Below are 20,525 nucleotides of genomic sequence, written 5' to 3'. Positions count from 1 at the left end.
ATTCCAATATCCAAATATGATACTAAAAATTAACCACAGGGAAAAGGGCTTCTATTTGTGACGTGCTGTCTTTGCGAAATGTTAGCCAATACAAACATATTTATAGAAAACAGTTGACAATGAATAGACAGGAGTCCAATAATAGCATAACGAATCACTTATTCTAAAAATAATAACAAGTAGGCTTTAAGACGAATCCGACATATGGGCTGTGTTAACAGTAAAACGTCCGTCATTTAACGAATTTTAAAAACACGGATGGATAATACAAAATGCTTTCTGACATTTTGACAGAAAAAAACAAGCAAGAACAAAATTTAAACTTAGCCCGTCAATTTTTCATTTTACAATTATCTTCTCTCTCTGTGTGTGCGCGCGTCCGTGTTTGTGAGAGAGAGAGCTCGCGCAGCACTGATACAACGGTAGCCTACTTTTTAATCCATAAGTAACGAACGCGCTAGTTTTCATACAAAATAAATATGTAACATAATTAGGTAGGCTACTTTAGTTATTATTAATACAATAACGTAACACATGAAGGCTACGTTTCTCAACACTGAGAATGAATAAATAAACGCCTGTTACTCCAGACTCGCGCTTATCAGTAATCCACAAATCACACGTGCTGTCACTTTTGAGAAAAATCTAATTCGAACGGGTATCAAATATCAAGCAATATATTCAAATATCTACGAGTCAAAAAAACGATCAGTCAAAAATGTGTCATGAAGAGGAAAAAAACATAAGTCGCACTGGACTGCGTTAACAATGTTACGGATGGGACAGTTCTCCGTTATGGACGTGAGCGCTCTGAAAGCGCCATTAGAAGACTGATATAAAACTTTCACAGAGACCTCAAACAGAAAGCACAAAGCCTGTATTTAAATTTAATTTCGTTTTGTATTAATTGTATCTTAATTTTGATCAATGTTTCATCAACCAATTGCCATTGCAATTGCAATTTACAACTAAATATAGTAGAAAATATTTAATCAGGACACGGAGGCGACGGCACGTGAACCTGGAGCGCGTCTCATAAATTAACCGAAACCTACCTGCCTCACAGACCGGAGACATATATAGAAAGCTTGAAATGTCTATTTTTAAACAGAACAATTCAAAACGAAAGAAAACAGACTGTTCTCTGCTTATGTCATCTGTATGAAATGTGTATTTCTCTCAGGCGCGTTCACTACTGCTAAGATGCGCGAGTCAGCATCGTCAACTTCATCTTCAACTTCACACGTCAAATATCGGCCTGTTCACATCGGCCATATTTTGACATCGGAACGATACCGATGTGTAAAAAAATGACCATATCGGACGATATTATATCGGCGGCCGATATATCGTGCACCACTAGTATATATTAAATATTTGTACAATAACATGCGACAAGTTTGACAGAATCGTTTATTGATATTTAAACATTCAAGCAGCATATTTCTGCTTTGAAATGCTCCAGAACAAAGGCACGGTTTACTTCTACTGTAGTTGTTACTGTAACCACTATTTTTGAATTTTTTTATATAAAAATATATGCATCAACATGATATTCTGTGCTACACGGTAAAAAAAATGGTCACAATTCTAACAGTAAAGAAATGTAAAACAAATTTTTGGAAGGGAAAAGAATACAATCTTATTATTTACATTGTGACAGTTCGCATTTTATGGTTTTTCATTGAAATAAATAAAATAAAAGTTTCTTCTTATTTTGTCTTGTGTCAGTTTGTTACATCTTATGTTGTTACACGTTTATTGCATTATTTAAGTGTTGTGTGTTACCATGCTCCATGCTCTTTTACACTGTATTTCAGTCAAAAGCTATACTTGTGATGAATTTTGATTCATTATTTTTATGGTGGGTTTCAGAATATTATAAAAGTATAAAACGGATTTTACTACTTTGGCATATTAACATTATCAGTTAATCAAATATACATTTTTAAACTGCTACCGTATTTTGTATGGTAAAGAATATCAATCATTTTTAACAAAAATGTCACAGATTTTTACAGTGTGCTCCACATGCCTGTCGAAAGGGCTTAATCTGCATTGAACATAGAACATTCCTTTAAGCACACTTTCCTCGCTCTGTTCCCAGTGTCTTGACAGAGTGAATACAAATCTGAAATGTTTTGCATAGAATTTTGTTGATTCCACCAGATGAAGCCTTTCATTAGGAACCATTTTCTAAGGAAATGTTAATGCTCAGAAAATCATTATTGTTGATACCCATGACTTGATGCACCATTGTTGGCTGCAGGCTGTTACAGTTTATGCAAATATTTGTTAAAACAAGAAACGTTTTTATTTTATTTTAAACTGCTTCAACTGGGATTTGGTTTTAATGAAGTGTGCATTCTGCAAGTAAACAGGAGAAGATGGAAAATAATACAGGAGAGTGAGACCTGGTTTGGCAACTCCATAAAGGTTCCTGACATATTTTCTGAAACTTTTGGACTTTCTGAAATATTGAGATGATTGACATAAAAACAATCCTGTTCAGGAGAGGTAGCATTGGTGTAGCTCATACAAGTGAGGAGCAGAATGCTTTTCACAGCTGAAGTAACTCAACGCAGCACCGATACAAACACCCTGTTTCAGCAAGTAGAATACTGAAATACTACCAGTACAACTACTAAGGAAATCTAAAATTAGCCATCTGAAGCAGACAATTGTATACGAGCAAAGAAAAATAAATGTTTAAAGGGATAGTTGACCAAAAAATAAAACTTCTGTACATTTACTCACTCTTATGTCGATTCAAACCATGAAACACAAAAGGAGAACATTTAAAAAAAATCTTTATTCACCATGGAAGGTGAGTAAAACTTAAAAATACACAATTTGATTTGAGTGAACCATACCTTTAATCATTTCACAAGAACAAAGGGCACTAACAAAAGATCATGACAGTTTTTCCTCAATGAGGCAAAACCACATTCAACATATTTGTCTTAATTATATCCTGGTTTGCAGGTTCACCACAATGTTGCTTAGAGCTATTGTTGACTATAAATGACTGATTCTGGCCAGACCTGAATTAGCATTTCATTGCATTGATCTCTCTCCTGAGGATGTAGGAAGAGCTCTCACAGGGCGGGTCCTTCAAGAAGTAAGTGCAGAGAGAACGTGTCACCTGATCCGGACATACAAGCCAACACACTCTCCCTCCCAACATGCTTGATCATGCACAGAAACATTAAAGTGCTTCTCTTTTCATGTCCCATTTAAAGGTGTGGTATGGCTTTGTAGTTAAAGATCTGGACTAGTAACACAAAAGTCCATCATCACTGAGCTCTTGAGCTGGTCACTTAACCTCAGGTTATTTCAGAGAGGACTGGTTTGAAAACTCAAATGCCTGCTAAATAAAAAGACAACAAGAAATGTAGGCTACATGAATGGACAGTGTGTTTATACTTACGTATTCTTTGACATTTTTGGTTTTCACTGCTTTGTAGGAATAGTACGCTGGGTACAGGTTTCCAAAAACCAGCCTGTGTAAAGAAACAGAGGGTAAAATAAATAAAGGAAAACAACTGTAACACTCCAGATATTCTTCAAAAGCAGGACTAACGGGTTCGGATAAATCCTGTTTCTATGTATAGCTCTATTAAAAGCCACTCACTTCCTCGGTCTGATTGTTTACAAGGTAAACAAAGATTTCCTTTTCTTTCTTTTCCAAAAGAAAAAAATAAGGGCAACAGAGGGGACAAAAATGCAGGAGACACCTAATTTAAAACATGTCCTAAGAGATTAAATCCATGTAAACTGCCGTCCATAGAGAGCAAAGGCTGTGTGTGCTTTTGAATGGCAAAAAACTAGCTCTTTTTGGTTGAAAAAGGAAACAATTACTACATAATATTAAGAACAGAAATTCATCTAAATGTTATTTTCCAAAAATTCACTAGGCACAATTCTTCTACAAAAAGTCATCCTTGATGTATTAACAAAGGCTGGAATACATTACATGACTTTTGCACAGATTTACTGGTGCTAGTTGCCGTAAGTCAGAGCCAGTCTGCAGTTTTGAGTTGACGGATTTCACAGAAAATCGTGTAGTGTATGACGGGCACAGACTATTTCTTTTGATTGCATCTAGGGGTGGGCGAGACGACCAAAATCTTGTATAATTTGATTTCACGATAACAATATATATCACAATATAGTTATTTTTGCTTTAAATAAGGTTTTTACGATATTAAAACTTGAAACCATTGAAATTTCATAATTATCACAATTTTCAATATTATTCAAAAAACTAATACTAGCCTAAAAAAATCAAGTCAATAAAGTCAACAGTGATAAAAAAAAAAAGCACAAAAAAAATAAATAACCTACAATAGAACAAAGACATAAATGAAATGGACCTACCTGAAAAACTTAAACTAGAAATTCTACATTTATAAACTAGTCGTCAAATGTTTAAAAAAAAACAATGCAGTCTTTAATGAGTAAATTAAATATACATTTATTCTTATTAAAGTTACAAAAGTGATTCAGTCAAGAGCAATGAGAGATCTTCTCTCTCTTTTTGTTGTTTGATTAGCATTAAAGGTGACATATTATGCCCCTTTTAACAAGATGTTTTATAAATCTATGGTGTCCCCAGAATGTGTCTGAAATTTCAGCTCAAAATACCCCCCAGATCATTTATTATAGCTTGTCAAAGTTGCCCCTTTTTGGGTGTGTCCCTTTAAATGCAAATGAGCTGCTGCTCCCCGCCATTGTTCAGAAGGCGGCCGATCCTTTACACGAGCTTCGGATACTCTCTGTCAATAACAAACGCGAATTTCAGTCAAATCTCAGAAATAACCAGTAGAGGAGTGCAGCCTTATGGAGACTCAGGAAGAGGTTGCAACTTTTAGACGCACCTGGACGTTTCTGAATGGTTAGTGGATACATGGATGTAGTCGTTGTGCAGTTACATTGATAAATCTCATCGACTTTCATGTACTGTCATTTTAAAATTTTACACAAGTTGACAGTTCCCTGACGTCTTTATAAGACAGCTGTGACATTTTTGGTCTACTAGTGTTCTGTGCTCGCCTGTGCAGCAACGACAGAACAGTTTGCATGCTTTGCTCCAACTTTTGCCATTGCGTTAGAACTGGTTACACTGTTGTAAACCAAATGGCGGCACCGTGGGTGGAAACGTGCAGATTAAGGGGCGGTAATATTATAATAATATCCCATTCCTACGTCAGAAGGGGAGCAAAATCAGCTTAATTTTTGACATGCTTGCAGTGAAAGGCTTACCAAAACAAAGCTACTGGGTTGTCACTTTTCAGGGTTGGTAGATGCACAGGGGACCCAAATATAGCACTTAAACATGGAAAAAGTCTGATTTTCATGATATGTCCCCTTTAATAATGACAGCAGGTACATTTGGATGCTGTCAAGACCGACTGCACGAATCCAATATACTCGTTTGTTTTCTCTCTCAAATGTTAACGTTCACTTGAGACATAAATGACTGTTTACTTGCAAATACATGGTCACTTTGACACATAGGTGTGTCTATTTAACCATTCAAGCCCAATTAGGCAGCAAAAAGCACTCAGTTCACTTCTCATGCGCTCTATGAGTCTCAGTCAACACTTACAAATGCATGCACAGCAACTTCACGTGAGCTTAACCGCAATAGAGAAGCTCAAAACGTTTTAGATCCTGTTTCCAACTAGCCTATATTTAGCGTAGTCCAGTAAGTCCACTTATGATCTGATCTTAATACCAGATGTAAACCTGGTCTTAGTGTGAGATCCCCAGTAATTTATTATATCATGCCCAGTTTTTCTCTTTAACCATTATAAAAGTTGTCAAGTTTATGATACCAACTGTTATAAAATCTGTTCAGATTTTAAAGTCAAGCAGGCCGGGTTTCAGAGACAGGGCTTAGATTAAGCCAGTATTATGCCCCCTTAGTTAAATTAGGACATTTAAGTAGCTTTTATAAACATGCCTAATAAAAAAACATTACTGGTGAGCATACAAAACAAAGCCACTGAAATATTTTGAGATATGACAGTGCAAGTTGCTTTCAGTTAAAACAGCTCAAACATGCATTTTAGTCTGGGACTAGGTTTAAGATGACTTAGGTTTAGGCTTAAGTCTGTGAAACCAGGCAGTAGTGTAGTCCAGATAAGTGTAGTCAAAAGACCCGGTACTTCGATACCAAGTCAGTACAAAAAAAATTTAACCGTTACGGTACCAGCTTTTCTTAAGTACAGGTGGTACCAAAGTACCAGGTTAATCCGGTTCTTGATGCGCTGTCCGAAAGGTGCACAGTTGCGTCCTCTTCATAAAAACACTGAGACATGGCGACCGGCAGCAACGACAGCTTGTGGAAAGGAGAAAGCGGTGCGAACTGCGCTCTCCATGATGACGAGGAAGTATCAGCAAAGAATTAATTTATTTCTAGCCCTTGCATTAGCTTTACTACTAGATACATTTATGGAGGTGAGAAATAAAAAGCCGCCCTGTACAGCTATGATCAGCTGTTCGGCCAAGCTTTCGATGTTGTTACGGAAAGGCCAATCGGTTGGTTTTTGTCACATGACCTGTTGAGATGAGATGTTGAGATGTTTTCATCACGCATAGCCTACATTTGAAATAACGAATTTGCACGCGCAAAAAACGTGATATGTGAACGGCCCCCTAAAGTGGTATCGGGTGTGGTTGTACTGGGGTAGTTTTACGAGCACAGTATTGGACCGACACCCAAATACTGGTATTAGTATCGGTGCATCCCTATTTATGTCATTAATATCAGTCCGTCAGACAGAAAAGCAGTTCTAGGCTTATTCTTGGCTGGATAACTCTTAGTAGGTTTAAAAGGCCCTTTTAAAACTAAATATGAACGCAGTTTGGGATTAAATAAAAGTACAGTCAAGTCAAATAAAACACGTTTTATCTCCTGTAACACTACAATAAAATACCATTCATTAACATTACTTAACATGTTATCTAACATCAACACATTGAGTGAACAATATATTTTTACAACATTAATGTTTGTGAATTGATTGTGCATGTTTGTTCACTTCATTCATTGTGCATTAAATAATGTTAACAGATACAATTTTTGATTTTAAAAATGTATTAGTACATTTTTAAATTAACCCGAAGGAGAATAATTGCTACAGTATATAACTATTGTTTATTGTCATTATGGTCATTTTATCTAATGTTATCTAACAAATAGAATCTTATTGTAAAGTGTTTTTAATACTACTGTTTCCATCTTTGTAACCGTGATATACACTTTAATATATGTACATTTAATCTAAATTAAGCTTTGGTACCAAAATTGGTACAGAGAGCCAATACCTGTGTATTTTCACAGGTATTGGTACCGAATACTGACATTTTGGTACCGTGACAACACTAGTCCAGATATAAGCTTAATAGTTTAACAGATTTGTATACAAAAACTGTGACCAATAATTTAAATGAGAAATTATCCAGTTTAATTGGATTTAATGTAAACTTGGGTTGGAGATGGAAAAGAGGTCACACTGATATGTTCATTTCAGTGAATCACTAAGATATTCCATTTCATGCTATGAGCGACTGACCTGAGACAAGCCAATAAACCAGCAGATGGGCCCAGTGCCAGCCCTTCATCTGCGGCCTGTCACTCTCACACGAGCCCCATTTATTATGTTCCGCTCGGCTAAATTTGTTTGGGATCTTGCGGAAGAACACATACTAACCTCCTGCTTGTGCAAGACTCCCATTGTCACAGAGCAATTAGTGCACGCTCAGAGGTGCCAAACACAAGTTCAGGGGGATAAACCATACAAAAACAGGGAGACACACAGATCTGGAGCTGATTGCCTGTGGCCCAAATTCCATGTGATAACAGAGGAAAGCTGCTACTAGCATTCATTTTGACATGCCACGCAGACTTTTCCGAGGTTTCACAGGCAGGAATCAGCCTCGATGTTTCCCAGATGATAATGCTGCTCTCTGAAACCAGTGTTTCACTCTCATACCAAAGCTGTGCCTTGAAAAATGGCATTTCCCCAAGGGCTAAAAGAGTCCTTCAAAGTAGCTTTTTGCTGAACTCGGGTTGAAGCATTCCCACTGATTTAGAAGTACTGTCTTTGCAGACAGGCAGACTGTCTTGACTCAGCAGTGCATCTAAATTTGGGGACAGCTTCTGCTGTTTTCGCTGCCAATTATAGACAATGTGTTGACACAGAAATTCAGGCCACTCCAATATCAGCCTGAAAACTTGACTATAGTGACAGTAACGTCATTTATTTCTATAGTGAACGTCAATAAACAGCAAGATTAGAAAACATAATGAAAATAATTTTCTGTAGTGATTCTTGCACATGCAGAACTCAGTCTCATGGTGCTAGGGTGTTCTGGGTGGTCACATCATGTGGCTCACGTCTCTAGACATGACTCTTTCACTTGAAGTCTATGGGTTTAATATAGGGCTGCAATAACTAATCGACAACAAATCAGATTAATCAATTAATCTTGTCTATGTACTATGCACGGAAACCATCTGCCAGTCGTGTCACTTTATAGAAGTGAAAAACACATTTCTATGAACACATCTGGAAAACAGGCAACGACGCGGAGCGAAATGATTCTGAACCCAAGTCTGTCCTAAACATGAGAACGTGTCATATTAAGTGCTTTAAACAAAAGCATATGACAGGAAAAGCTTCCCTGTCATAATCATTTCTATCCAATTAATCAAAGAAATAATCTACAGATTAATCTATTATCAAAATAATCTTTAGTTATAATATTTAGCATTAGGGGTTTGTTCAGATCCCTAATCCCAAGTAAGACAGATAATAGTGTTGTTTGTCTTAGCAAACACCCAATGGGGCTTGTGAGCATTTAATCCACAAGAATTATAACACTGTGCAGTGGATGAGCACAGCACAGCACACGTTCACACAGTTCTCCCTGTTGCATGGTCCTCATCCAAGGATCCACCTTGGCAGCAGTTTATTTTCCTGTTGCCATAGAAACAGCAGAGGCACCAAGGCTGTAACAATGGTGTTCGGCTCCACACATCTCTCAACCCTTCCCCCCTCCACTCTCCCTGGAGCACTGTAATTTACAGATCTGTTACTCGCATTCATGTTGCTTTGTGCGCCTAATAACTAGTATTTTTCTTTCATTGGACGATTGTTTTAATCAGCGCCAAATGAGGAAATTCACCTACAGCGTTGCTCAGCAATTTACAGGGAGCTGCAGTAGGCTAGACTGACTGTATACAATGGATAACAGGGTTTTCCCACAATTCAATTCTAGTCTGTGGACCAGGAACCAAACTCAAATAAACAGACACAGGTTTTATCTTCTAAACAAGCGGAACGTTTCCAGCAGCAAGTCATTTGTCTTTCTATACACTGAAAAAGAAAAGGCTGTATGACGTCACAATCACAGCCAATCAGAAATAAATGAAAAGCAAATTTGAGTAAATGAAATATGTTTTCTGTAATTTTTTATTTAAATTTGCAAAACTTAGAATGTTGCTACTAAGGTTGTAATGGTACCAAACTTTTAGTCGTCACTCGTTAGTTAGTCGGTCGTAAAATTTTGCAGTGTTGAATAAAAAAAATTGTCTTGTTTTGTCTTGTCTGTTGGTTATCACTGTCAATCATAAGCACGCATTTAAATACGTTTATCATTCCAGAAACTTTTGGAGTCTACATGGCAGCATAATATCTAAAGCACAAGCTCACTGAATTCTGCACTCTCGCAGAAATTCCCAATAAAAAAATATGTTTTAATTGTACAATAAATCTCTTATTTACATCGTGTTTACAATTTGTTGGTTATAAAGGATTGTCGACCAATAAAACAAAACCTCATACGTTTTCAGTGGTGTTAAGCGGATTCAGACTAACTTACTGACTAGCACCTCTGATATGCCATTGCGTTCACGCACTCAACAGATATGATTGTGATTGGCTACCATGTTCAACGCTTGTAAAAACACGCTGTAAATAGAAACCTTTGACACTCAGAGAGCGCTCAAACAAACATGCAAAAACAGAAATGCTGGTACCTTCAACTTTTTTTTTTTGTACCGAGTGGTACTGGTAGTCAACCCTTAACCATAGTTGCTACCGTATTTTTACTGTAAACTTCTGGCATCTAGCTGCTGTTTTACAGTGTAATGTCTGCTTGTAGCATTTGTTGATGAAATGTTTGCGTGTCTTCACAGGCAGATGGAACAACTTGCAGTGCAAATTATGTGGGATGAAACTAATGAAAGAATTACAGAAAATAAAATAAAAACAAAAGTAGTAATTTCTTAAAAAAAAAAAAAAAAATAATAATAATAAAAACAAAACTAAAACTAGTGAAATTGTTATCACACACACACACACACACACAAAACCCCCCCCCAAAATTGTAATAACCCTGGTAAGGACATAGTTAGACAGCCGTGTAAACAAAGACAGAAACTTCTGAAGAGTTATTATTATACTTTACATTTATGGTTTAATTTAATAAATGAATTAACTGTTCTTTAACTGGATAAAATAGTCTACTGTTACTCTTACTCTCTCAACCAAGCAAAATATGTAGTTTGGTGTTATCACCAACAAACCAACAGCCAGTGTTGTAGTCGAGTCACCAATTGTCGAGTCCGAGTCAAGTCTCGAGTCCCCGTGTTCGAGTCCGAGTCCAAGTCCGAGTCACCAAAGAAGAGACCGAGTCGAGTCCGAGTCGAGTCACCATTACCTGAGTTCGAGTCCGAGTCGAGTCTCGAGTCCCCAGTGTTCGAGTCCGAGTCGAGTCATCAAGGTTGAGTCTGTGTTATATTTCAAGACTGCCAACATTTCTCTACTCTGGCACCTTTAAAGAGCTGATATAATTATAAAAGAGGGTCTACATTAAACAAAAATGACACCACTGTGTTGACAATTATAAATAATAAATACAATATAAATAAATATAAATAAAAAATTTGATTTCAATAATGTAGGCTATTAGTAGGCTAAATGTTGAAATTAACATTAACAATGCTGTAGAAGTGCAGTTTATTAATAGTAGCCTAAATGTTAACTAATGTAGTTAACTAGAGTTTAATAAGTGGAACATATTGTGTTACCGATTTGTTATACACCGATTCAGACGTCTCGTGAGTTCGTTGTTGGACAGATGGTCAGTTGTTTTAACCATTCATTAAAGTGAATCGTTCAAAGGAGTCATTAGTTCGCGAATCGGACGTGTCATTAATGGACGTGTAGCCTATACGGCACGCCTTGTGTGATTATCTCGGCAGTTTAGGACAGGACAAGATTTGTGTCAACACAGAAAACATTTCATCACTAGATAGGTCTTTTCGTTTATTGAAATTGTGGCTAATGTCAGCTGAATGTGCGGAACGCTTTTCAGAGAAGATAAGGCAAACGTTTTTTGTTTTTTTTCAGCACAATTCACAACTCGCGGTAATTCAGGAGAAAAAAATCTCTGAATGATCTACGTGAAACTTCGGTCTTCCGACCTTTTACTATCGTGTCAATTGATTTTGATTAATATGCGTGAGGAGGGAGCACCGCTCGTGTTGTTTGAAGACGGTGAGAGCGCGCGCGCGGCTGGGGCTTTCTCTCTGCTCGTTCATATATGCAGGAAAAAAAGAGATCCCGTCCGGTCTTGGAGCCCAAAACAGGAAAAGTGTAACATCTTATATCAAATTTTAAATCCTATTTAGTCAGAAACTTCATCCAACGTCATTCATTTGATGAATGCTCAAGTCCGATTTTATATCCTCGAGTCCGAGTCCAAGAACGAGTCATCAGTCCGCGAGTCCAAGTCAAGTCACGAGTCCTGAGAATAGAGTCTCGAGTCCAGAGAATAGGGACTCGAGTCGGACTCGAGTCCGAGTCCAGGACTCGAGTACTCCATCACTGCCAACAGCTCTGTAATTTTTTAGATATCAGTCATGCAAGTTACTGCTGACTCATTTGTCCCGGAAATGGAAACCCAAACATAAATATAAAGATAAATATATATTATATATTATATATAGTATATATAGTTTAGAAAAGACTATAGAAACATGTCTGAAAGCTATGAATAATTAAATCTGCAGGATGAAAAATATAAAAGGGCAACCTCTCTTTACCAGTATGGAAAAAGCTGATCAGTGTGTTTTGTCAGACATATTTCATGTATTATATAAATAATGCACAATTTTGAACAATACTTAAATTATTTATAAAGGCCACTCATTTGATTATATTTAACATTTACTTGAATCCAGGTTGCAAGCCACATGATAAGACTAATAGCACGTAAGTGTGTCTCACATTTTGTAACACTTGAGATAAAAAATAAAAGACTCCAAACATTAACTAATATTATAAAAATACAAAAGCTGTTAAATAGCAGATATACCCACACCTGCCACTGCATATAAAGTTAATTCATTATGAATGCGCTACGCTGCTGCTTGGCAACCTTAAACTAAGCTCTGCTTTGTGTTGTGCCTAACAAACACCCCCTAATAACAGGTTCTACCCCTTCTTAACTTGTTTGGGACACATCTCACTCTACCGGTTAAGAGGTTTATATCGTTGCAGGGTATATACTGTCAGACCGCCCAGCCCTGAGAGTGTGCAATAAAGCCATAAAATCTGCTCAACTCGTAGGTTTAGCAATCACTTTGTTGGAAGGCTTTGATTCTCCTCACTGTCTGCCTGTGGCCTCTCCTCCCACAAAAAAACTTGCACGGCCCCTATGAAACACAAATAAATGTGCTGCACATCAGTCTTTCATTGTTTTCACAACAAGGAGTTGGTTTTCCTCCAGTGGGCCCCTGGAGGAAACGGGACCTGCACTGAGTGGTCTTGAAAGTATTTTCATGAAGCAGGGTATCGTTCTCGGGGTGTGCAGCTGAAAAAATAAAATCTTCAGATGGGCCTTGACACTCAGGTTTAGGTCAACTTTGAGTTTCCTGCTAAGAAACGGCAAGGCAATGCTCACTCTGATGATGCTGCTGATTTGAATTACTTTGAGCCAGATGCTGAGAGTCTTCTAAAAGCACATATGGTTCAGCTCTTGGGACTAAATGTATTTTGCCTAAAAAAGCCTGACAAGGTGCATAGCCATAAGGCTATTTTATTTGTAATACTTAACATACAGTACATTGTTAAGAATAGCTTAATAACCCATGTGCGTCTATTTGAAGCCTTCTTATCATGTAGTATTATCTATTTAGGTGATCGTGATCGATATCAGACGATACTTCTTTCAGTGATCGGCCCCAAAAATCGTGAACAGAGCAACCTTATATAATCTTGGTAAAATCACCAGAGATGCACCGGTCAACCACTATCATTCAGAATGGGCTGGTTTTTTTATAGCCGATCTCTGTTCCGGACTTGCACACAAACTGTATTAAAATCATTACCTAAAATGTCATCTGCGTGAAATATTTTGAGGTCTTTAAACAGGACGTTAAAACAGGCCACAGACGGGACATGCAGAAGAAGCATGCAAAGAGAACACATGCACCAGCAGAGCAAATACTGTACCAGGCACTGCAAGCTCACTGTTCGCGATGCTCGAAATATATCTCTGAAGGGAAGTGACTGTCTTCAGAAAAGTTTAGATGGCATTTTCTTTTCCTCTTACCCCCGAATATTAAAGTAGTGTTTATAAGTGCAGCGGTACCCAAAGAAACACTGCTGTTACATAAGCGCCACCTACTGTCAGAGAGTGAATTAGCATTTTCATTCAGTCCGTCTGCTGTTTTTGTTTTGTGCAGTTGTTTTATGTAGCATAATTTCAAATTTTTTGTTTAAGGCCAGTTTGCCTGATATAGAGCATATAAACAAACAAATTAGCTTAAAGGGGTGGTATGCCTATTTTTTACAATATGTAAAATAAGTCTGTTTTCCCCAGAGTGTGCATGTGACGTTTTAGCTCAAAATACCCCACAGATTATTTTTTACAGCATGTTAAAATTGTCCCTTTCTGAGGGTCAGTAAAAATGCGTCGGTTCGTGTGTGTCCCTTTAAATGCAAATGAGCTGCTGCTCCCGGCACATAGGGCGGAGCTTCAAGAGTTCTTATAGCAGCTCCGATTACCTCACGCAGACATGCACTAAAATGTCAGAAACTGTTCTGCCTTTTATGTTTAAACTGGAGTCGGACAATGATAGAGAGACTCAAGAAGAAGAGACAACGTGTAGAATGCAACAGGACGTTTCTGAATGGTTAGTTGATGAATTTATGTTGCTGATGTGGAATTAACTAGGGATGCACCGAATATTCGGCCACCGAAAAATTTCGGCCGAAAATGGCCCAAAAGTGCATTTTCGGTTTTCGGCCGAAAGACTTTTATAACCGAAACAATACGGCCGAAATGTTGTGATGACGCAAACAGCAGATACCGCGACCTGCACGTGCTTGTCTGAAGCAACATATCTGCGGTGTGGACGTATTTCAATATATCTGAGAGTGACCCACGGACAGCTATTTTTAAAACACAGACGTCCCAAGTCTTCCGGAAGTTCCGGGTGTCTCCCGCGTATTGATAGCGGCTCCCTGATGCCCGCAAATTAGTTTAAATCTCCCGGAATCGCGAGCATGAGCGCGCATACGTAGCGCGCGCGGCAGAGAGAGGGAGCGAGAGACCTTGCGTGTGTGTGCAGAGCAGCCGTCATTTATCAGAGGTGTGTGTGTTTACCTTAGCTGTTTATGGTTTTTGCAACTCACGTCCATGAGCATATAGCTGCAGATATTATTATGGGCTATGGCAGTATTGACCTAAATGCACTTTGTTTTTATGAGAGAACATTTCATTTTTAAACCTTTCTGCAGGCCAGTATAGCTTTTACATTATTATTTAATGTACACATGAGTGGGGTCAAGTTAAACATTTAATTTTATACTTTGCAATGTGCTAAATAAATATTTGCATAACATTTTAATTGATTTATTCTTTGAAACTTTAATATTAATTTATGCAATGCCTTGATTATAGTAAAGTTAGTACACAGTCATACACTGTAAAAAATGAATCATGAGTCTTGTAATTTTCATTAAAAAAATTGAGGTGATCATTAAAAATATTATGTATATTTCATTAAGAAAATTGTGGTTCCGTGTTTATTAGAAAATATTGAGAACATTTCACTAATAAAACCAAGAGATGCATTTTCCTATTTTTTTTTAAGGAAACATACACAATTTTAAGGCTTGAATTGAGGAACTGACAAACCTCATAAAATTAAGGAAAAGGGGCTACCTAGTTATTTTAAGAGAATTAGCTCATTTATGCGGTTTTATCATAGACAGTATAAGAAATGGACAGAGTCATCTCATTGGAACTCAATTGAGGCAAGTGAAGCCCATTTTCAGCGATTTTTTAGGACTTCCGTTCCTGACGCGCAGACTCAAACAGAGCTTGACGACGTAGATGTGACGTGAGCAACCCGTCTGTCTTCTAGTAGCTGTGGCATGAGAAATCTGAATCATTCCCTTCCGAATCTTGCAGAGACGGAGATCGTGAGTAGGAGGTGTCCATGAGCTAGGAGCAGGAGAAACTTTTGCTAGGTATTCTGATTAATTATTTGTCATTTTGCCTCCACGTCCCCCCGATTGACCGCGAGCTTCTCCTCCAGTCCATACGGTAATCTCTCTACTGTGCGACAGAGAGTCGTGTGGTTATGACGCAATCGTTAGCCTACTTTTACAAAAACTGTTTTTACGGGGCCATAACGTAAGATACAAGGTAATGGAGCATTTTATACATTGTCGTGTTTCTTTAGAAATAAATAATGGACAAATGGAGTCTTCAAACGCCTCAGATGTAAAGTTATTCGCTGTCAAAGTGACGCCAAAATGAATGGGAGTCAATGGGATGCTAACAGCAGGTGAAGTTCTGCTACAAGATGGTGGCACGCGGCCGGCTTCAACTTCCGGTCGACTTCCTTCCCGCTTGGGTTTTATTTAGAGACGCCATTGTTTGTTCCCAGCATGCTTTGCACATGGCTGGAAATGGAGAGTAAATCTTGAAATTAAGTGTTATTTCATGTGTTTTTGAGTAAAGGGAAACATCTGTTAATGTTTAATGTTCAGGTATGTTTGACATTTGAAAGAGTTGCTATTATGTTAAAGTTTTGATCGTTACCATTGTGCAGAAGAGTAGGGCTTATGGTTAGGTTGTGAATAACTGCATTTTTTAAATATTCTGAAGCATATTGTTACATGTAGCAATAACTCAGCTAGTTATAGTGCAGTAGCAAGTTTGATTCTGTACTGTCCTAGCAGCATACAGTCTTTTTATAAAACAAAATATCTCAAAGTTAAATATAAACAGGTCATATCCATTCACTTGAGAATAAAAAATACTTCAAATAAAAAAGCACATTTCACTAAAAAGTTGTAATTCATTATGTCATAGACTAAATAAATTAGGGCATTTTACATGATTTATTCAGGTGGATTTCATGAATGAAATCAAGCTTTAACTACTCAAAAATAGTATGTGTAATATTGTTACCATAATTTTTTTAAGTAAATAGCAGTAACATTTTTTACAGTGTAGCCATAAATGCAATGGTACTAATAATTGGCATAATTTATTTCGGTGTTTCGGTTTTCGGCCTTAGTTTCCTCTTTTTCGGTTTCGGCCAAGAATTTTCATTTCGGTGCATCCCTAGAATTAACTATCTTCAAGTCTTTGATTAGAATATTCTGTCATGATAATCTATAAAATCGCTCATGTGGGAACTGTTGTAAGATGCCTACAGAGTGACATGCTATTGCATTTGTGTTACGTACTGTATTTCATGTGAAAAGACAGATGCGACTCACAAATGTGCTCTACTACAACAACTCTTCCTCTTCTCAACATGGACTGCATGTTCCCGGGGGCGGGGTTTATGTAAATTTTAGGGTTAGGGATGTCACTAACCCGGGGAGAAATGACGTGTAGTCCCTACCAATCGTTTGTTGTAGTCCTTAAAAAACAATTTCTTTAAAGCAAATATCTGCCTTTGCTTTGAACTTTGAGCATTGTAACTTGGCAGATGTTTATGCTCAAACAGCAACATTACACACTAACTAAAGTTAGAAAAGTGAAATCATAATCAACCACCCCTTTAAAGTAAAAAATAAATCGTCAACAGGTATCGGAATCGGCCAATTTGCCTTTATAAAAACGGCAATCAGAATCGGCCATGAAAAATCATGGTTGATGCATCCCTAAAAATCTCTTGTAATAAAAAAATTAAGTAGAAGCTAAAAAAAAAGAAAGCCACTGCAACTAAATATAGGAATCAGAAAAACGGCTCTGAAGTTGATGCATAAACACCAGTGAACCTGCCCAAAGAAAATGAGGAAAAACCTGTTTAAGACATTTCAAAATGTTCCCCTCAACATTAGAATTTACCTGATAATATCATACTGCTTACTGCATTTTAAAGACCAGTGAGAGTTTTGGGTGTGTATTCTGTACACATAGTGCTTTAACTTTCAAATAGAAAAAAGGCAAAGCAGGAAAACACAACACAGCCACGAAAGTGTCTACGCAGCACAAAAGCCCACGGCATCATTTCAGACAGACAGCGTGGTCTTGATTTCTCATCATCTTGCCAGAAGCTTACAGTTATTGTCCTATATTTGAACTTCTACATCGCATATGCTGTAAAATCCAAACCGCAGAATTATAACCTTAAACTAGCAAGGTGGACTGTAATTGGTACTTGCTGGTTTCTGTGACTGACTACATCTCCTCCTAAATGCTTGCTAGTGACTCTTGGACGCTGTAAGGGGACCACGTTGCAAAATGTGTCTTGCCCACAAAATAAACCAAAATGATCCTCTTTCTGCTGTTTGCAAATGAGCTACCAAACAAGGACAGACACATCAATCATTCAAATCTTTCCAACCCTAAAGGCAAACGTGCTCTTTTTGTTGTAGAGATCGACTGATATTTTTAAAGAATACTTATTATTTTTTATGTTTGAGTGTTCAATAAGTGCTTTACACTGAATGTTTATTATTATTTAATGTAATTATTAATTGTTTGGTGTCAGCTTCCGACACATTTTTAAAAAAAAGAAACAGATTAAAACAATAAACTAAATATGAATATTTTATCGCTAATAATTATTATTGTTTTATAATTAATTGTTTATACTGAAAGCAACATGCACTTAAAATATTATGTTTTGTCTTTAGATATACATCAGTAATGTTTTTTTTCCAAGGCATATTTAAAAAAGCTACTTAAATGTCCTATTTTAACTAAATCCTAATCCTGGCTTAATCTAAGTCGTGTCTGTGAAACTGGACCAATAAGAATTAATGATGACTATTAGGCTATAGCTACACCAGGTTTAATCTAAATGGGTGAAAAATAATATATTGTACTTTGTTGTAGTGTATGTCTTACTTTTCTGTTTAAAATGCTATAGCCTATGTTACACAATTTTTAACAGATGTAAAAAACTAAATAATTATGCAAACATTACATAAACAAGTTACCTAACAAGTACTGCTGTTTTCCTTTATGGACTAAACAAATTCATGTCATATAGTGAAAGGCATGATATCAAAGAACTAAATAACTGATTTATTTAGAAAACTGTAAATCTGTAGTTTAAATGATGTGATATCTAATGTTGAAAAAATAAATGAGGTTAAGCAGACATACTTTTTGATTCCCTGAATGGAAAGTAAAATCACTTTTTTTCTATATATGTGTTCAGGCCTGTCGAATGACATCAACCATAAGTTAACATAAGGCTGATAAAATGTTCAGAGAGATGAGTCACAAGTTTGTGACAGCTCCACCTTAACCCAAAAGTACCAGCAAGAATATTTGTAATACGCGTCAACATAAAAATATCCACTGAACTGACACGTCCATTGTTATAAGAGTAATTTCACTACTGACACAATAGCCTCTTATACAGCGGTCCAGTCGTGGTGGCAAACTAGATACTTATAGCATACAAACACTGGCTTGCTGCTGCTGGTTCTTTTTCTTCCAAATAACATGGATCCTTCCAAAAAGTCAGGTTTAAAAAACGTAAAACGCTTAAATTTAACCAAATAAACGTTCGAGAAGAAGATAAATCTACTTTTACAATCTTCAATCCGCTATCATGGATGCTACTAGGCTAGCCAGTAAAATTAAGAGCTAAACACCCGAGCTATAAAAAATCAACTACTTGTATGGACAAAATGAGGATTATACTCACACGACAGATCTTGATATGATCCAGGACACCATATTTTCCTCAGGATGGAGCCGAGCAGGGAGAGATGCTAGCTAAGCTAACCTTACTTCAACTTCAGTGTACAACTTCAAACGAAGACAAACATTAACTGTCTCCTGAGAGCCTCGGCTCGTTCATTACTGAGTATTACGCACAAACATCTCGTATTAAACTAACTATGAAGTCAAAATTTGTTAAACTAATGACACTCTTGTTGTGCCCATCTTCTTGCTCTCGACCAACACCGATGCCGTTTCTGTTCAAGGTGCGCTTTCACGTTGACGTCAGAAATAATTTGATTTAAGGGCTTGATCTTCCTGTTACGTGATTGGCTAATATGACTTGTTTACATCAAACTCGGGCGTGGGTTGGCTAGTTAAAATGTTTGTTAAGTGACGTCGTTTCTGAAACGCATACCTCGAACTCTCAACGCATTCGATGCTGATTCGTTTATAGACACCAGGAGGAGGTACGGACCAATCAAATATAAAAGTGTTGAAAATAAAAACTCTTTGATCTCGTTGGCGTTCTAGTGCGAACATAGACTGGGGGAATGTTGTCAACCTACTTAACCCATTAATATGAACACTTTCTATACTATTTCTATTCTTTCTATATTAAAAAAAAACCTTGCTGTGCTAAACGAAATGGGACTTCTATCTATCTATCTATCTATCTATCTATCTATCTATCTATCTATCTATCTATCTATCTATCTATCTATCTATCTATCTATCTATCTATCTATCTATCTATCTATCTATCTAATCATGAATACCAAAATTATGATTTTAATTTGAGTTTAGACTAATTCTTAAAAAGGGAGCAGAGTTCAAAGTGACAGATTTGAACACTACCTGCTATTTGAACAAGAATCAATGTTATATCTTTTGAACAAGAATCAATGTTAAATATAATCTATATTACTGTATAGCTGCTAAACGTGTAAACAAAAAAAAAAACGTTTACACATTTAGAAGCTATAATATAGATCAAATGTATGCATTTTATGCAAATAGTTCCTGAATCACAATATTAGAAACTGTAATTTCCATCTTTTATATTTTCCTATTTCATATTGATTAATATACGTTGTGTGTATTATATCTATCAATATATGTCTTGCGAATACATAATAGCAATCTCTCCATGAAAGGAAGAACGGTGGTAATGCTTTCTAACTGATTGATATACATCAGGCATATACACACATCCGCCAACAGATGACATCTGTGAATTGTGATCTCTCTTGGTAATCTTATTGTTCCATAAGAAGAAAGATATTCTACATCTT

General features: G+C 36.9%; 1 protein-coding gene across 2 annotated transcripts in view; it reads right to left on the bottom strand.

Annotated features, from left to right (window-relative positions):
• The window catches only part of reep3b (receptor accessory protein 3b), a 34,350-nt gene extending 14,841 nt beyond the window's left edge, over nucleotides 1-19,509 (bottom strand). The window contains exons 1-2 of one of the 2 annotated variants that reach the window (XM_082151564.1): nucleotides 19,214-19,508; nucleotides 3,431-3,503 (exon numbers count right to left, since the gene is read on the bottom strand). In XM_082151564.1, the coding sequence (XP_082007690.1) occupies nucleotides 3,431-3,503; nucleotides 19,214-19,245 (105 nt within the window). In that variant the 5' untranslated portion in view covers nucleotides 19,246-19,508. Of the gene's footprint in view, nucleotides 1-3,430; nucleotides 3,504-19,213 lie in introns of both variants that reach the window. The other variant, XM_082151565.1, reaches the window with a different exon arrangement.
• Nucleotides 19,510-20,525: the final 1,016 nt, after the last annotated feature.

Source organism: Leuciscus leuciscus (assembly GCF_965113295.1).
Source record: "Leuciscus leuciscus genome assembly, chromosome: 21".
Lineage (NCBI taxonomy): Eukaryota > Metazoa > Chordata > Actinopteri > Cypriniformes > Leuciscidae > Leuciscus > Leuciscus leuciscus.
The sequence above is the reverse complement of the archived record's forward strand: the minus strand, read 5'-3'. Positions and strand labels throughout refer to the sequence as shown.